The sequence below is a fragment of the Meleagris gallopavo genome, chromosome 11 (genome assembly GCF_000146605.3).
Source record: "Meleagris gallopavo isolate NT-WF06-2002-E0010 breed Aviagen turkey brand Nicholas breeding stock chromosome 11, Turkey_5.1, whole genome shotgun sequence".
In the NCBI taxonomy this organism is placed as follows: domain Eukaryota; kingdom Metazoa; phylum Chordata; class Aves; order Galliformes; family Phasianidae; genus Meleagris; species Meleagris gallopavo.
In genome coordinates this window covers 17,015,829-17,035,239 of record NC_015021.2, presented here as the reverse complement: position 1 = coordinate 17,035,239, position 19,411 = coordinate 17,015,829, and the positions used below count along the sequence as shown (strand labels likewise).

The 19,411-nt window shown below is 41.0% G+C and overlaps 1 protein-coding gene across 1 annotated transcript; it reads left to right on the top strand.

Annotated features, from left to right (window-relative positions):
* Positions 1–19,289, top strand: MFN1 (mitofusin 1). The gene is given in 19 exon segments (XM_010716872.3): positions 1–186; positions 372–493; positions 1,356–1,491; positions 3,738–3,900; positions 4,475–4,599; positions 5,605–5,713; positions 6,480–6,587; positions 7,257–7,341; positions 7,344–7,409; positions 7,539–7,606; positions 10,382–10,503; positions 11,968–12,094; positions 13,071–13,175; positions 13,686–13,788; positions 14,756–14,985; positions 15,507–15,662; positions 16,177–16,373; positions 17,022–17,156; positions 17,739–19,289. Coding segments are annotated over 18 exon segments (2,220 nt in total). The 5' UTR covers positions 1–186; positions 372–378; the 3' UTR covers positions 17,809–19,289.
* The last annotated feature ends 122 nt before the right edge of the window (positions 19,290–19,411 follow it).

Genomic DNA, 19,411 nt, shown 5'->3' with positions numbered 1-19,411 from the left:
GGCTGCGCGGGGAGCTGCGGCCTGGCCTCGTTTGGCCCCGTCCGTGATGCCCGGGCCTGGCCGAGGGAGAAGGCTGTGACCTCCGGGCGGGAGCGAGGTTAAGGTGGAAGGCTGGGGGTGAGGCGTGCTTGGAAACGAGCCGTACGAAATCGGTGCTGAAGCTGTGCTTTGTGAGCAGTTGTCAGCGTGAGTGGTGGGGAAGGTTAAGGGTTTGCCAGCATAACGCCTTACTTCCATCGGTTACGTTGTTGTTTGTTTTAATTACCTGAGAGCTGAGCTGTTTTAATTACCCAGCGTGCTGAGAGCACGTTGATTTTCACTGATGTAGATTCTTTGCGTGTTTCAGTCACTTCGTGCAACTTTCCCCACAGTTACATAATGGCAGAAGCCACCGTGTCCCCGCTGAAGCACTTCGTGCTGGCCAAAAAGACCATCACTGCCATCTTTGAGCAGCTGCTGGACTACGTCACGGAGGGGGCTGCTTTTGTGGAAGGTCAGTTTTTGGCTTGATACAAGACCTGGAATATTGCTTTGAATTGACTTCATGGTAGTGCAGCATGTGTTATGGAACACATTGGTGTGCTGCTTGTGTGAATGCATGCCTTCAGACATCGCTGTGCTTTTTGCCTGAGGAAAGCTAAATGCTGTGCTAGTAGCCATACCTAGGATGGTTGTGCCTAATAACAGCTGGCTGCATTGTGTGGCAGTGGCTGCTTTCTGTGATGGTGAAAGCTGAGCTACCTCATGTGGTTTGGGGCCACTTTCAGCCCTGTTTCAGTTCATTGCACATAGAAAAAAAAAATGCACCGACAGGCTCTGCTACCTGTTAAGTAGGTTGGTCTGTCTAATTGGAAAGTGGATCTTAAAGGTATGATGTAAAAAAACCATGGTTACAACACCACAGGTTTCAGCAGTGTGGAGGTGCAGGTTGTCACGCAGGTTGGTTGCTCATCACTCCGCTGAGCTGAGGGGACAGCCCAGCCCGGCTCTGGTGTTCATGGCAGTCCTCATTCGGCTTTCTGAAGCAGGCAGTGCCACAAAGGCCCGGTAGTAAGCCCATGGACACAGCCTGGTGTGCTGAAGAGGGTCGTTCATGTTCTGAGATCTGTGCGTTCTCTTTAAACATAGATCGTTCTTAACTTTAGTAACAAGTCTGTTGATTCATCTATAATGATTTAACGTGATTTCCACAGTGCTCTGAGGGGCTCACCTCACGGCGTTATTTTTACTTTCCTACTGCTGCATAATTAAAATTTAGACATATCTTTGTCATGCAAAGTATTGATAATGTAGATCTTGTATCCCAGAGCGTGCATTCTGTATGCGATAGCTTTTTTTTTTTTTCCTACATGTAGCAACATACAGGAACCCAGAGCTTGAACGTATAGCAACAGAAGATGAATTAGCAGAAATACAGGCATATAAAAAGAAGTTAGCGGTCATTGGTGAGGTGCTTTCACGGAGACACATGAAAGTGGCATTTTTTGGCAGGTAATGAATGAATTTGATTTCTTTCAGAACTTAACATCCATGTTTGTAACTTATCTGTATCAGAATCAGTTCTTTGTTATATGATTATTCTTTGGACGTGCTCACTTCTCCCCTAATGGGTGCTAAGTATTTCTGTGACACTATCTTGTTCTATTTGTGTTGTTTAATTATGTATGTCTTGTTACATATTTTTATGGATAGGTTACATAAAATAATTTTTTTGTGTAGGTCTGTTATTTGACTTAGGAAGATGAGAGTTAGTTGCCTTCTCCTGAATGTTCTGTTTGTTTAACTTGGTGGCTTTGTTTGTTCAGTGTATTTGTTGTACTGAACTACTGTTTTTAAGGACTTCTGTTGGTGTGTATTATAAGTGCTGAAAAAACAAAAATTGGAGCTGTTCATTTCCACATATAAGCAACTGAAGAAAAATAGGCAGTGTTAGAGGCCCTTGCTGTGCTGGTTGTGCCATTAGTTTGATAGGTCTGCGTGGTGCTTATTAGGGAGAACAGTAACAATGCATTACATGGCTTGCAGATAAACCTGAATGCAACATGAATTTCTTCTGCCCTGGAATCACTTAACAAGGAAAAATCTGAATTCACTGTCTTATTACAGAATGAGTATCAGATATTTTGCATATTTAGTTAGTGTTTTCAAAGTTATAGATTATTTAAATGGTTACATCTATTTTCTGGAATATGACTTTTTATAATTGAAAAAATAGGGCTGGTATTGAAAAAGGTATGTAGAGCACTGAGTGTTGTATGTGGTTGCACTCTCACTCTGCTAGCAGTAGCTCCATTATTTAAAGAAAAAAGATGAAAGGAGCTGGGATAAGTAAACTGTATCTGAACCTTGGCATTTCACAAAGTTAAAAGCTGAATGCATTTACTAGCTGTGCTCCATGGTGAATGTTGCTTTTGCAAGTTCAGCGCAGGAGATGATTAATTAAACCTTAACCTGAACTCTCCCTCTGACATTCTGAATGAATTTGTAAAGTATTGTACAATGAGTACTGAACTTTCTGCTAGAGGAAGTAGCTCTGTTAGCAAATTACAGCCTGTGCTTACTTCACACTATTGTGTAAGAGTTAAGTCTCAAATCTTATTGGGTGAGGGTTACTGCAGAACGGGGCATTGCTGAGAACTTCACGTCCTTGTAGAGGTGCTGAGTTGGTTAATTGAGCTACTTTTTCTTTCTGAAATAAGGACAAGGCTAAGTTCCATGATTAAAAAGAGCATTTGCATTATAATGATTGCATGCAAGAAATAAATTTGATTATCTTTTTGCACATTGCTTTATATCTTCCTTTGGAGATCTTGATTAAGTTGAGATTATTGTTGATTGAATTGTTTGGAGTTGGCTGTAATGAGAATTCTCATACAGCAATGCTTGGAGGCATATCTCAGGGCATTGATACAGTGCTCCTTTTTCACCATATCTAATGCTTTAGAGGCTATATCAGAGGCACTGGTTCCTTCCTGACTGGCACGGATCAATGTTTTCTGAAGGCAGTGTGTTAAGTTACAGAGATGGTAATGTCACAAGCATTTTAAGTAGTCGCTGTTAGTGCCATCATAGAGGCTGCTAAGTCTTCTTCTGCCCCTGTAATGCAACCTTTTCCTCATGTCCTTCTCCAGCTTCCCTGGAATTACTTCCTTAGCTTTGCTGTGTGCAGGAATGTTGAATTGTTACCCAATCAAAACATAATTCTATCCAAAATATTACATAGGTTTTCCATCAGTTCTTTTCTCTGGGAATTTCAGCACTGGCACAAGGCAGAGGTCAGGCTGCCCCTTCTGAGGGACAGGGTGGTGATATTTAGCAACTGCTTTGCATTGATCTGAAGCATTGTTTTAGGCTAGATACTTTTTCTGGTGCAGCAAATTGAACTTTTTTTTTTTAACAGATTCCTTATATAGATACAGATATGCCATGTAAAGGCTGACTTTTCAGTACAGGCTGGGCTTGTTCAGGTGGTACGAGTTATGCACATGGAAATTGGCTTTCTTGATTGGACAGGAAATGTTGGTATCAAGAAAGGGTGCTGTAATTGCTATTCTGATGAACTTTTCCTCCACTTTCTATTCTTTTCTGGCAAGCCACAATGAAGTGGTTTATGCTCTCTCACACCCCACAATAGCGTGGGCCTAATGTGATTAAAGGGGGGTGCATTCAATTCAGAAGGAAGGTATGCTTGATGCTGCTTCACTGTGCTCGGAGTGCTCTTGTTATTTTTTCTTTAGAACAAGCAGTGGAAAAAGTTCGGTCATTAATGCAATGCTGTGGGATAAGGTACTTCCTAGTGGGATTGGCCACACAACCAACTGCTTTCTCAGCGTGGAAGGGACTGATGGAGATAAGGCCTACCTTATGACAGAGGGGTCGGATGAGAAGAAGAGCGTCAAGGTAGAGTTCTGGAATGGAAAAAAAAAAAGTCTTTTTTCACAGGAGCCTTTTCTCAAAGATTCTGTCTTTAACAGCAGTTTGAAGTCTAATGGAAGTATAAGGATAACTCATTTATCATTTATAAGCTAGTAGGTGAAACTGGAAAAGGCTAAGGTGTGTGTCATTGTAGCAGAGAGTATATTGAGTGATCTATTTTTGCAGGATGTCAGTAAGCTCTGTTATTTGCTAAAGATCAACAGAATCTCTCCTTGGCCTTAGGGCACTTACCTTCCTGTACTGCTCACAGCAATGCCTTAAAGCTCTGAGACAAATTCATGACAGCTCTCAGTATCACATGTAGTCCTGTGAGGAATACTCAAAACTCCCATGTACTTTTTAAAGCACAACTCATTCTTTAAGTAGTAGCAAGTCTTAAGAAGATGGGAAAAAAATCTTTTTAAAAGAAAGGCACAAGTATTCACCAAAGTGAATATTACTCTTTTGACAGTTTGCGGGAGAACTGAATTAGGCTGGTTTGCAGGCTCATTTGTGGTACACACTGCGTGTTTGTCTTCTCTCTTCATGTTCCTGATAGACGGTCAATCAGCTTGCTCATGCTCTTCACATGGATAAAGATTTGAAGGCTGGCTGTCTGGTCCATGTCTTCTGGCCCAAGTCCAAGTGTGCGCTGCTGAGGGACGATTTGGTCTTAGTGGACAGGTATGCTTTCTGTTGCTATAAACACTTCCTCAAGTAAATACGCCACTAGCATTTAAAAAAGAGACTTGTTGACTGATTGCTTTGCTCTGTAGCAGAGTTACTAGTGGTGCTTGTTTTTTCCCCCTCCTCTCCCAAGAGCACAGAGCTTGTTCTTTGGTACATAGTGCTGCCTCTCATTGCTCCGCCAATTCTGGCAAACAAAAAGGTGTCCTGTGAGTGCTGCAGGAGGGACTTGCTTTTGGCTGAGCCTGCTGACACCTTTAAAACAAACAGCGTAGAAGTGTGACCAAGGTCAATGCAGCTCTAAACCTTTTGCTCGTCCCTTGTCCTTGAATGCTCCAAACCGATCACGTGAAGGGTGAGCGGCCTGGACTTTACATCTAGAGGCTTATTTTAAGGGTTGCAGGATGTACATGTCACTCTAGTGAGTGCCCTGAAAATCTAACTGTTGCTGTCGGTTGATGTGGCCCATGTGCTGAGCTGACACTTCCCCTGGTCTGAACCAGAAATAACTGAGGTTTTGCAGACATGAGCTAATGCTTATTACATTCCACTTGTTTTTGAAAAACTGACAGCTTTGTAATCCTGACTTCATTTTGATCGCTATGTTATGCAAACTGTGCATAGGTCTATAACTTTAAATAGGCCTTTATCAGTGGAAAAACATACTAACTATTCTTTCTGATTACAATCTAAAACTTGGGATATGGGGAGGAAGAGCGTTCTGACTGAATTGCTGACAGACCTGATGCTTTTCTGGCTGTTATGATCTGCATATTTATTCACTGCATTTTGTAACAAGTTGATGGTCAAATAAGTAACAGATAAGTGCTAAGTGGTAATGAGCTTTTTCTTTGCCTGAACTTGGGTTCAGCATTAGATCAAAGGTGTAAAAACTTCGTATCTTAACCGTAATGTCCTTAAGTGATCCCAATCTATTTTCATCACTGTAGAAACTGGGTACTCCATTGCTGTATAAATGAATTTGTTTTCTGTTATCAACAGTCCTGGCACAGATGTGACTACAGAGCTGGACAGTTGGATTGACAAATTCTGCTTAGATGCTGATGTGTTTGTCTTGGTTGCCAATTCTGAGTCAACTCTCATGAACACGGTATGGTGTGCAGTGACTTCCCACTAGTTCTTTGTTTAATGTTTAAAATGGAGACGTTCAGCAGTGGCTTTTTTTTCTGTGACTCAAGCCATAGAACTCAAGCAGGAAATGTAACTATTTTGTGGTTCAAGCTAATATAATTTAGTTGAAGAATACGGTTAGAGATGAAGAATAGCTTCTGGTTGTAGAAAGTAAAGTTGGTGTGGTGGATGACAGTATGCTGATGGTACAACTAATGAAGGCTTCACAGTTTCAGCCAGGCATCTTACTGGGGGGACAAAAAAAAAAAAAGAGCAGATACTGTCGTGTCATATTTTGTGTTTTTTCTGCTCCCTGACAAATATTGTGATTGTCACAGTTGGGAGCAAACTTTATGGAAGGCGAGAGAAATTGAAGGAGATTCAGTTTTGTAACAAAGAAGACAGTCAGTAAATGATGTGATAGATATATAGAAGAGCTGATTTTTTTTGTTGCAGTGTTTTCTAAAATATCTGTTTTGGAAGCCTTATTAATTGTACTTCTGCCCATTTTAGTCAAGTTAGTAGCACTGTTGGCTTGTGTCGTTGGCATCGGTTTTAAGAGATTTGGTGACTTTTGAACTATCAGAAGCTGTTGTTTGCTACTGGATGTCTGTGGTTTTCAATGCTAATCAATTATTTTTAATATGAATCTTTAAACAACCTTGTTCATAGTCAGATCTCTTACAGGAGAATGCATGACAGTTTCAGATGCCTGGCAAGTTTCCTGTTTGTGTTTTAATTCTTAGGAAAAACATTTTTTCCATAAAGTGAACGAACGGCTCTCTAAGCCAAATATCTTCATCTTGAACAATAGATGGGATGCCTCTGCATCAGAGCCAGAATATATGGAAGATGTAAGTGACTTGGATTGATGTATACATGTATGCAAAGAGATGGTAATATATTTGTGTGTGCATGCCTTTATGCACATGGAGGTATATATCTGTATAAATCACCATGGTAGTACACTTATTAGAATGAAAACAACAGCTTTGTCTTATTGGTTAAAGGATAGATTGTTTGATCCAAAAATGGAAATCATTTGCTGCTTTAATTCAAACTGCAGTGTACGCAGGCAGGCAGTGGAAGGCTTGTTTAGAACCTTTGTCTTCTACAGTAAGCTTGTTTTTCATGTTCTTTGTGTTACCTTTTAATTTTGTGATTCTGCTGCCTGAGGGTACAGATGATACATGATGAAGCATGTTGGAGTAGCTGTCAGTGTACTCTTCAGCTCTTTGAGGGCATCTGGTTTGCAGGAATGCTCTGCATACGAGGAATGGATCAGTTGCCTCCGTACCTGACTGAGATAGGAAACATGCATAAATAAGGCAGTTCTAGAAGGAAATATGTTTGCTTCCAGGACTGATGAAGTGATTTAAAAGCAGCTGCTGCATCAGTAGGATTAGAAGGCATCTAATGTCTAAGGATGGGTCAGGCATGGTTTGTTTTGTGTCGGATGTTTTGATTTGATGGCAGCTCAGTTGTATTTGCCTTTTTCTTATGAGTTCCCACCTTCTCCTCAGGTGCGCAGGCAGCACATGGAGCGCTGTCTGACTTTTCTCGTTGATGAGCTCAAAGTTATTGATCCTGTAGAAGCGAGGAATCGCATCTTTTTGTTTCAGCAAAAGAAGTTCTGAGTGCCAGGAGACAGAAGGCCCAAGGAATGCCAGAGACTGGTGTGTAGGAAATCTTTTTTTTTCTTTTTTTCCCTCAAATGCAGAAAAAAATATCGTAAAGCCTGATAAAAGTGATCTGGGTAGTCGTGCTGTGTTATTCTCTCCCTTATGGTCTGTTATGTTCCACAGGTGGAGCACTTGCTGAAGGGTTTCAAACGAGGTTCCAAGAATTCCAAAATTTTGAGCAGATATTTGAGGTATTTATGATGGGCTTTTTTTAACTGCCTCTTTTACTGATGTGAAGGTAACTTCTGTTTATGCGTGGCTTAATTTTACTGAGCATGACCTTGGTGAACGAGTGGAGGAGTGTCAGCTATTCCAACCATGTGACAGCTGTGCCTCATCTTCTGGCTCTGTTCATTGGTTGCCTCTTAGAGCAGCAGGTAGAACAGAGTGTTGTGCAGTGAGGGAAGGGGACAAAGCTGGGTTCTAAGCTGATGGTTTGATATCTTAATACCAGTATAGTATGGATGATAAGAGACTGCTCTTAGAAATGATTGTATCACTTAATAACCATTAGCTGCTGAAGTGCCTGCTGTACTGTAAGACTTATTTTGTTTTGCACTTGTAGTTTTGTAATTCATTATTGCAATCCAGCACTCAAACATAAGGTAGTGTGTTTCACTAATGTAAAAGTAAATATTTACTTGCATTTTTAAAGCCAGAGTTTTGAAATTATCATCATTATCTACCTCTTAGCTTTGATACTCTGAACTCTAACACTCTTTTGCATCCTTGGTGCTGTGCTGAAACCATCCTCCAACCTCAGTTCAGCTGTAGTCGTAGCTGAGTTCACACGTTCTTCAGCAGTAGGTCTGGCTAGATCATCAGTTGATTCCTGTGTGATAGGATCCATTTGTCTTGTGGAATTTGATAACTCTAAAGCTGTTATTTGTTATCTTAAATTGGGGTCTTGGATATGCCTTGATTGTTCAGGCTTTATCTGCACTGTTATGGAAGGTGTCTGAGATGTTGAAATAGTTAGTTCAGAATACAGACAGCACATAAGTCCAAGAGACTTGAGGTTTCTTGCTTGGGTTGCTACTTGTAACCAAACATGCTTTTTTTTTTTTTGTCCTTAGGCAGAGCAGGGAACTTTCAACTAGTAGGGAAAAAGTGGAAATTAAGTTTTGAAATCAATTACTGCCATGTATTTTTGCTATGTGCTGTATCCAAAGCACTTCTTTTTCTATAAAATCTCTCATAGTTACAGTTATGCATTCAACACAGGATATTTTAAAATTGGCAGACTTGTGACTTATTAAATTATTTGGTGTTATAAACGCTCAGCACATTGGTAAATCAGATTTGAGAGTCTCGAGCTGGACACTAAGATAACAAATTTCTGTCCCAAGGTCACAACCACCACAGTGATCCATCCTGAAGTCACAATAAACCTTTTGCTGCAACCAGTGGACTGTATGCAGTTGTCTCGAGTGAATATTCAACATAAAACCACAAATCAGTTATGTTATGGGTTGTAGGGTTGGCAGAGTTGCTTCACCAAACAGAAATGGTGTATGGAGGAGTGGAAAAGGCATGCAGGGCAGAATAGTAGTTCTGGCTGTAATTTAGAATAACACAGCCTGAATTAGTGCCCTGCAGCAGGGGCCTGCCCTAACACCAAAAGACTGGCTATGCTGGAAGGCAGTAGATTTACAGTGGGTTTGGTTATGTTATTGGAACATTGAAAGCTTTTATCTTTGCTTCAATAGTTGCTTATTTACAGAATAACAGCAAAAATACTCCTGTCCTCCTCTTACCTTTCCCAGTCGTATAATTAACCTTTGTGTTTTTCCTAGTGCTCTAACTTGGATTGTCTGGTTGTGTTGTGAGTGACTGTCGTCCTTTTACCTACCACATACTAATGCTGGGAAGAGTCTTTCCTCTGTGTCTAGTCTAGCTCTAACAATGTGCTGATATTTCTGAAACTCTGGCCTTTCATTGCTGATTTCTAGATCTGCTTCATCGAGGAACAGGGAATATATTTTATTCATTTTGTTTCTTTTGTTTTACTCTATTATTTGTAGATAGCTGCAGTATGTTTTACAGTGCTGAGGTCATAGACAAGATTTTCTTGCAACTTAAAAGCAACTTAAACATTGTTTGTGCTATCCACAGATTAATTAAAAAAAAGCAAAATCTACACAAAACATCACCACCACGAAACAGATCTGATCTAAGCAAACTAGCTGCTTGCTTTCTTCCTCCTGAGTACAGAAGATCCTGCTGCTTGGTGGTCACAGTGCAGACTGAGCTCCAGCACCTTTCACTGGCCTCATGATGCACGCTTACTTGAAGTCTTAATTCGTGACCAATCACAACTGATTTGCTTTTGCCCATATTTAACATTTACACATCTCTCAGTTTATTTTCTGTAACACTGAATTGCTGTGCAATATTCAAGATTGCAGATTGATTAGAAATTTTGAAGTGGTCTGTACGAATAGATTTAACACTTCAGCAGTATGTTAAAGACTGCTGGACAGCTTTTGTTTCTAATTCCTAATTATATAGTTTGCACCTGGACTGTCAGTATTGACATAAGCTTCTAACATTTTACTGACATGGAGCTGCTGCTTGAAGCTGTGAATATTTATTGCAACAAAAAGAGCAGCATTGCCAGGGGTCACATTCAGTGTTCCCAGTAGGCAGTTAGGAGAGTTTTCTTGAGAGCTGGATTTATTTGACACAGACACCGAGTTTGGCTTTTGTTTCCATTCCTCATTTGTTTTAGACAAAAAACCTCTGCACATTACTGAATGAACTTGAAGGTATGAAGGTAGAGACCTGCTGCTATAGATTCATTTGAGCTTTCAATTCTGTTGTCTTTTGATTTCTGTATATTTTCTCTTTTTGTTTCCCATGGGTTTAAGTTCATGCTAATAGCAGCAAGTGCTTTCTGACAGTGAAATTCCAGAAGGTGTTGGTATGGAATTGCAGTAATGTGTTGTGGCTTGGGCTCCTCGCAGGAGTGTATCTCGCAGTCAGCCGTGAAAACCAAGTTTGAACAGCACACTATCAGAGCTAAACAGATAATAGATACTGTGAAAAACATTATGGACGCCATAAACGTAGCTGCAGCAGAAAAAAGGTAGGTGTGTTGGAGGGCTGTTGCTGTTGGTTTTTGCAGGTCATCAAAGGAGCCGTTTCCATGCTGGTGGTTTCTTGGGTCATTTTGGATTCTAAAGTGCACTTTTTTTTTTCTATTGGTAAGAAATGGAGAATTTCTCTGGTGTGCCAGTCTGACTGTTCTCTTGCACTGCTCAGTCTTGCCCTTGCTCTGTGACTCCTGCGTAGGGATCTTGGTTCACTTTGTTTTCCTTCTTACTGATTTATGGTCACAAAGGTAGTCTATGGGTTTTCCAGTCATTTTTTTAAACTTTAAAGTTTTTTTCTCATTGTATCCAGTCACGTTTTGGCCTGCTGCTTTATCTGTAGGTATTTGTGTACGGTAACATTGAGTAACTATATGGGAGGTTGTAGTGCTGTGATTTGCAAGTGCTTAAGAGTGCTGAGAGGGGTGGGAAGAGCCCATGTGAGCTCTTTGGGCTGTGTCACTGGTTCTTTTCAGGTTGTATCCTTAAGTGTCTTTACTCTCTCTTTGCTGACGAAAGTATCCTTTAGTGCATGTGGTAATAACTCATCTTTTCTCTCTCATAGTTCCATGTTTTTGGAGATTGGGATATGAATGTTTTTTCTCCATTTTTGCTGCTGCCTCTTCTTTCTTCTACATTCCTTTCCATCCACCTCCTTTCTGTGTCTGTTAATAAAATGTCTTTATGTCCCAACAGACTCTGCTATTCCTGTCAGACATTCGTCTTCCCAAACATATCAGCATTGCCAAGCTGCCTGCTTACATATTAATCTGTCTCGCTTTGTCAGATGCTGTAAAAACCTTCTGTGAAACTGTTGGAAAATATTTTGCTTCCTCCTCCTTTCTGTCAGTTGACCAACCCAAACCCGTACAGTGACCCCTCTTAGTCTGAATTGACTTTTAATGTAACTGATTCTTCAAGATACAAACTGCTCTAGATTTTAAGTGTGTTTTACTTAAACAATAGGTCTAGCAGCTTTGAAGAGAGTTTGCTGTGACAAGGTTAGTTTCTGCTGCCTCCTGTTCTGCAGGGTCTTTGGGCTCATATCATTGGTAAGGAATAGTTGTATGGTCCTGGTGAGCAGCAGCAGGACAGTTTGATTGGATTTATCTTTTCCTTTTCTTTCTCTTATAATCAGGAAAGGCTAAATATTAAGGACCTCTCATTTTTGCTCCCTCTTTATTTAGTTCCAACTCCAAATGCTAATTTTTAAGATATATCAAAGCCCAGTCATTAGAGTTCTATTCAATCAATGCAGCCTTTAAGTGCCCTTGTAAATTTTATATCTACGTTGCAGTCACTCTGAAGCAGTCAGTGTTTCTGCTTCGTTCCACTACTGTAACTTTGGAACTTTTTTGGCTGCTCAGTAAGCTGTGAGCTCAGTGGTTCGTGCCTAATGGTGCATGCTTGCTTCATTTCTGGGAGAATACCTACTGGTAATTTCCTTTCTGCTCCATCAGAGTGCTCTCAATGGAAGAGCGAGAAGACCAGAAGGATAGGTTGGACTTCGTTCGAAATCAGCTGAATATTTTGACAGAAGATACTAAGGAAAAAATCAAACGTGTTACTGAGGAAGTAGAAAATAAAGTAAGTAATGCAGGGTGGGAGGAGTGTGTGTATGACACAACTTGGCAGATAAATATGTGAATCTGTCAGCACGTGGATGTTGAGCAATAGATGAACTTCTTACAAATGACTTCACTGTCAGTATTAGAGCTGTGGCTGACCACAGGCACTCTGAGCTTCATAGAAGTTTGATCTGAAATTCTGCAAAGATGGACAAAGCAAATCTTCAGCTTGAGTAGATGTGGATTTTGAAGTATTTGGAATAGGCACTTTTCAAAGTGGTAGCATAACTTGGGGTGGGTTTTTGCTCTCCTAAATTTGGAGACAACATTTATGTTCAAAGAGTGCATAAATGAATATAGACTATCAGATTATATTAGTCCAGGATGCTTGGCTGGACTGAAGCCTGAAGTATTTGATAAGACGTTGTTTTAATTCACATCAGCAGTGCTAATTGATGTGTAAGAGATTGCTAGACTGTAATCCACTTCTGTGTGTGTTCTGAGCATACGAGAGAAAAAACACTGAGCATCTTCAGTGTCTGTTGGGGAAAAATTGCATTATCCATGTCCTCTGGCATCCAGATCAGCTCGTCTGAAACTGTCTGTGGTTGTAAGGAGAAGCCTGCAGGTTTTACCTCTGGACTGATTGAATTTTTCTGATTGGCTGCAGAAGCTGATTGGAGAGAGTATATTGTGACCTTGAAGTGTCCTGACCATAGCAGGTCACAGCAGTGTCAAAAATCTCTCAGATTCAAAAGCTTCTGAACAGCAGTCCCTTTCAGTAATGACAGTGGTACGTACCCCACTCCAAGCTTGTGAAGTACATTTGAACTGTCATCTATATTCCATTTCAAAGAATAGAAAAGAAATAAAAAGACACGCTGGCAGTCCTTGCTGAGTGTCAGGTAATTGAATTACTCGTAACTGAGTTAGTTCAGAAGCCTGTTTCCACTCTGTCTGGAAAAGATAGGAGAGGATTGCATTTTGTCTTTCAGGTCTCCTCTGCCATGACTGATGAGATTTGCCGACTTTCGGTTCTAGTTGATGAATTTTATTCAGACTTTCACCCTTCTCCTCAAGTACTGAAGCTCTATAAGACAGTAAGTTTTCTTTGTTTTTCCTTTAACTGCTATATTTTCATGATTTGCTTATCGTTTTATATGACGCTTTGTTTAAGCATGACAGAACTTTATTTTATGATACGTGTGTCTCTCTGCCCTGTCCTGGCTCTGCAAAATGCCCAGAGCAGACACCACAGTGTTGGTGGGATGGGTCCATCTCTATGTAGACCAATGACATCGCCTACTGTATTGTGACTGACTGCTTTGTAGGGCAGCACGGCACTGGTGTGCTCTTCAGTGTCACATTTTTATTGAAAATACATGCTTTTCCATATGCCTTTTAGTGATAACAAGCCTAGAGAAATCCTCCCTGTGACACATTAATTAGATTTTTCAGTCACAATTTAAAGGCATCTTATTTTCATGTTAACCTGCTTTTCTTTCCACTGCAAATAATAACACCTAGTGTTTAACATGCCTCTGAACAACGTAATGTAAATGATGAGCTAAATAGCAGTTGATGAGCATATTTTCTTTATAAACCTTCAGGAACTCAACAAACACATAGAAGATGGTTTGGGAAAGAACCTGGCTGATCGTTGCTCCAGTGAAGTCAATGAGTCGATGCATCAGTCGCAGCAGGAGATCATTGGTAATGTGGGAAAGGCAGAATGTTGACTTTTTTGTTTAGAGAAGGCAACTTGGGAAAACGTGCTTCTAGATTAATTTTCTTTCTGAACGTGATTTAATGTTTACATGATACAACAGTAAGAGTAAACCATCCTGGCTCAGGACTGTCTCTGGTAATAGCCTGTAACAGCTGCCTGGGGTGAGGAAGGATGAACCCAAGTCAGTAGAGTGATCCATGCCCTGCCGAGGGATTTCTGAACCAAAATACAGCATCTGAATTATTGGTTTAAGCAAGTAATAATGGACTTCTCTTTGGGAACTTGCCTAATCCTTTTGTAACCCCATTTTAGCCATGAAATGCAGTAATTGTCACATAATGTTTCTACAGTATAGTCTTCTCTCTGTGTTGCTCTGAATTTACAGGATAGTTTCACAAAGCAGTTGTGGTAGGGTCCTGATTCAGCACTCTGTGTTTTTTGTTTTGTTTTGTTTTGTTTTTTTGAGACGTTGAGTTGGTTTTTTTTTGTAGCAATGTTTCCTATGTAATGTTAATGCATATCCATTTCTTCTGCTCTGGTCTGTTTCTGGTAATAAAAGATTCAGAGCAAGATGATTGAATTACATGAAGCCTTGTTATCTTACTCAGTAATGTTGCCTTATCTGTATGGCACCACCAAATGGCTGGATAAACAAACTTACTTGTAGTCATCTTTTACCATTGCTGGAGGACTTTAAGTTAATGTCTCCTTTTCTGACAGCGGTGCTTTCCCTACAAGTTGCTTCTGTGTGGCTGTTTTATCTGAGCAGTGAATGGGCTGCTGTGTTAGGATCCAGACTGCTAAAATGCTCGAGGATTTCTTTTTCTAGGTTTTTCTTTGTTTGTTTAAAAAGTCACTTTGGATACTTGTTCTCAAAGCTGGTCAGCACTGCAAGGATTCTAGTTGGGAACATGCTGTCAGGCTCATCATCACTATCGGTTCTGTTTCTAGAAAACCTGAAACCATTGTTGCCTTCTGGTGCTCAGAATCAGCTTCACTTGCTGATTCCATGCAGGAAGTTTGACCTCAGCTATGATCTAAACTGTCACAGTCTATGTGCGGATTTTCAAGAGGATATCATGTTCCACTTTTCCTTGGGATGGACTTCTCTCGTAAACCGGTTCTTGGGTCCTAAACATGCTCAGAGGGTACTTCTGGGACTGGCAGATCCCAATTTACAAGTGAGTGCTTCAGAGATGAGGCTGACATTTTAAGTGCCTTGTTTTACCTTAAAGAGGCTATATTGATTTTTTTGCTATTACGTTTTTTTGTTTTTTTTTTTTAAATCCTGTTTGCTTCTACTGTTTCCCTGCTTGCTGCTGCCTTCCCCTTGTCCCTTTGTGTGAAATATTTTTGGCAAGGGTTGTTTTATTGAGTTATATTCAGAGTTAAAAAGGAACCAAAAATCTTTCCCATACTTTCTGCAGATGTTGCCTAAGTTCTGTCTTCCTTTGGATTGAACGCTCTGGGAAACTTCTTTATTTGTCACATTTGGATCTTTGAGCAGAGCCCTCATTCTAACCTAGTCCCTGTATGGCAGGGAACTGTCCGAACCTCCACTGCTTACCAGGAACATTGTTCAGACTTCTGTGCAGAAGAGTTCCCTTTAAATGAATGGAACCCTGAATATATGAAAATAAAACTAATCCCTGTGTAGTTCCACAACGCTTTTGACTCAGGCTGCTGTATTCCACTCTTCTAGATCCCTCGTCCCTTAGCTACCACCCCGTCTGCTGCCAGCCTTCCTGCTGCAACTCCAGAGAACACATCACCTGATGATTTCATGGTTCCTTTGGTGATGAGTTTAGCTTCACTGACATCACGGACCTCTATGAGCATCATCGTTGTTGGCGGAGTGGCAAGTAGTATTAGCAACACTCACTGATGGCAGAGATGGGCTGTTCTTTCCTTTCTGGGGTTCCGTACCATGCAGCATGAAGCATGTAGTAACTTCTTAGCATGGCTGGGCTGGATGAGCACTTGCGGTACACCGGATACAAGGAATCAGATTGTAGGAGAAAATTGCTGTGATGACACTGAGTGTAGCTGGGCATGTCCTGACTGTGTTCAGTTTCTGAACTGTGGGGTGATTTGATGTGTTGCCTTATGTATTGTTGAACTGGTGGGAGCCAGTTTGCTTTTTCCTTCCTCCTTCTGTAACGTGGATGTTCTCCAAGCCATTGGGGTAGCAACTGATTTGGCTAGAGCTGTATTGCTTGACAGTAATATATTTTCTAATAATCTAATTCAGTAAAAGGGCCTTGAAGACAAAAACAGTCCAAAAAAAAAGGTGAAATAAATAAGACTTCCTTATAGTCTAGTTGCATTCTGTAGGGCAGCTCTTATTTAAACTAATGAGTCTTCCTTTTCAGATTTGGAAAACAGTTGGCTGGAAACTCATCTCTCTCTCCTTAAGTATGTACGGGTTATTATATCTCTATGAGAGACTAACTTGGACCACTAAAGCAAAAGAGAGAGCCTTCAAGCAGCAGTTCGTGAACTACGCGACCGAAAAGCTGCAGATGATTGTCAGCCTTACAAGTGCAAACTGCAGCCACCAGGTGCAGCAGTAAGTGTTGCACAAGATAAGAAACCTTTGTCCGTGTAGTGCTGGGTTGTCCTGGCAGTGGGCTTGGCTGTATGAGGTGTGGGAAGGCAGCAGAATATTCTTGCAGCCCCTTAGCGTTGATTGTAAGGGACATTTGTAATACTGTTATAGGGAGAAGGTGTTGCTGTAGCAACAGTAGGTGTTGGTAGGTTATAGGTGTGAAGGTGGCACCTAGAGAGGGTAAGACATGCTCCTGTGCATGGGTTTACATGTGAGAGCCTGTAGTTGTGGACTCCAGACTCTTTAACACGTTACTATGTGGATGGACTTGGGAGTAGGCTCGGTTCTAGTGGACACTGATTTTGGATTTGCTGCTGCGGTGTGGTTCCTGCCAGCATCCCCATCTCAGGCTTAACACCTGTAGGTACTCAATCAAAAGTTGACAGGTGTGATGTTACAATAGACTGTGGTACCTTTTTATGATCAAGGTTGCCTTTTAAATTTGAAAAATAGGTGATTTTCCTGATTTGTGTTGCTCTGTAATCCCCTGGCAGCTGGAGGCTTTGATTGCAGTGTTTTGCTGTGCACTGCAACACTGTGTGATTTATCCTGTATTGTTTTTGTGGCAGACTTCTGTAAGCTCCAATTACAAACTTGTTTTTCCTTCAGGGAAATGGCCACTACCTTTGCTCGGCTCTGTCAGCAGGTGGATATTACCCAGAAAAACCTGGAAAAAGAAATTGCCCGTCTTTCCAAAGAAATAGATCAGCTGGAGAACATACAGAGCCACTCCAAGCAGCTAAGGTGAGTCTGCGTGTGACTGCAAAGAGCCAGTTCCTGGCACTGCTGACCTCTGAGATGGATGCTTGTTGTTACCTTCAACCTAAAACTGAGGTATACACAGGTGCTGACACCCATACCTCTTTCCTTTACTCAAAACCAAACAGCTCTTTGGTTAAGAGTTAAATACATGCAGACTTCTTCCAAGGAGAATGAGAAAAGCTCCTGAAATGCTCTCTCTTAGTCAGTTTTTACCTTACTCTATTGTATAGGAGTGGTGACTTTCTTAAGTGTTTGTCTCCCACAGGTAAACTGGGGGGTGGCACCTTCCCAGAGAACAGGAGAGCATTAGAGCAGCTGTCAGGTTGTCCTTCAGTTCAGTACTATTTTGTTTTTACCTCCAGCAGTAGGCATTTGTGGAACAGAAACTTGCAGCAAAGGGTGGCTTAGGCACTCAGGAGCAGCCCAGGCTCCAACCAGAGCAAATGTTCCAGTTTTCTCAGTGCTGTGTGTTTCAGGAATAGAAACCAAACAGAAGTGTTGCTTCTGCCCTCTTTGTGATTGTACTGCATTGAAGTGAATACTTTGCTTTTGTTTGTTTTACAGAAATAAAGCCATTCACCTTGAGAATGAACTAGATCGCTTTACAAAGCATTTTCTTCAAAAGAGTAAATAAAGCATCATCGTTACCTTTCCCAGTGATCCTTTGTAGGACAAAGTAGAAATTTTACAGATGACACTTCTCTGTGGAGTCACATGAAATGATTTATATTTTTAATCTTATTTTGATTACACTTAATTATTGTAAAGCTTAATTTGGACTCTGACGGTGAACCAAACTGAAGAGCTGTGGGATGCTTATAAGTGTTATGTTTGTTTTGAAGATTTGGGGTTTAAAATCTTTAACACTAAATTTCTTTGGGCACTTGAGAATAAAAACCCAAATCCCTTCTGATTTTCATTAGTGCTTAGTTGGGGCAGGTCTGGCTTCCTGGCATCCAGGAGTTTATGCAGGGAGAGTGCTTATCACTGCTGTCTCTCTCCTGTTCTCAGCTGACTAGGAATAGCCAGGGAAGAAGAATGCTGCTTTTTCATTTGTGCTTGTTTTGTTTTTTTAAGGAAGGGAAGTATGAACTCCAGCATGGTGGACAGGAGTCCTGACCATTTTGGAAGCAAGTAGAATTGGGTTGGGAAGATGTTCCAGTTCTTGGATAAGGAAACAAAAGGTGGTAACTGTAGAGCAGTCACTTATAGAATGCAGGAGGCTGTAGTTTCCCCACTGGCTCCTGCATCTCTAGCCAAGATGGCATTATTAAGTAAAAATAAATAGTTGGTAAAATGGATGCTTGTCTCTGAGAGCACAGCTGAGACTCACCTTCAGGTGAAGTGCAGCAAAGAAGTGGCTGAGTTGGTGATTTTGACCCCATTTTTGCATGTTGGAGGGAAATACTTGGGTGTCAGGCTTCTGCCAGAGCTCATCTCCTGCACTCAGAGGTGGAGGCTGTCTGATAGAATTTCCTCATCCTGACCTGCTCCTCGGTTCTGCTGTAGCACCAATCTCTGCCCCGAGCTGCGTGACAGGTACATGGGAGTACTTCCACCTCTGCTCACCTCTTGCAGTGCAAAGCCTCTTAACGTGGCTGCTGACACCTGCAATCACTGAGCACCTTCATTTTTCTAACCAGACTTTTTAAGAATAACTTATTTTAGAAGAGAAAGCCTTTTCAGAATATTTATATATTTTTATGGCTGTATTAACAAGACTAATGAAATACTCAAATTCAAAACTTAAGAGTTAAGGATTTGCTATATTCCAGTAAATAAGGGCTATCCTAAAAGGAGGTAGATTTTAAAAGCTAATAGTAATGGAATGTTGTTATTAACTTGAAGCTGAAGAGCACTGTTTTCACCATAGTGTACATGGTGGTGGTTTCTGACTGTGCAGCAGCACAGCTCTCTGAACTGGCATTAGCAGTGTGAGGTGTCTCAGGTTGACTGAGGAAAACTGTGAAAATGAGCGACAGCCCAGCCTTCGTGTTTGTGAGGTCACAGGTGTGCGTGGGTGCTCTTGTCTGAAGCATTGTTACAGAGATTGTACCAAGATGAAAACTTTACATGCATGTGTTCTGCAGTTATTTATTAAAAAAATTAACTATCTCTTTTCTCCTGTAGTAATGTTACTTCACAACTGTCTCAGTAGGGAAAAGCCACCCCCTTGCTTCCACTGGAGGACAAAACCCACAACCATTGAGGTTGAATTTAACCAATGTCTGCCTGTA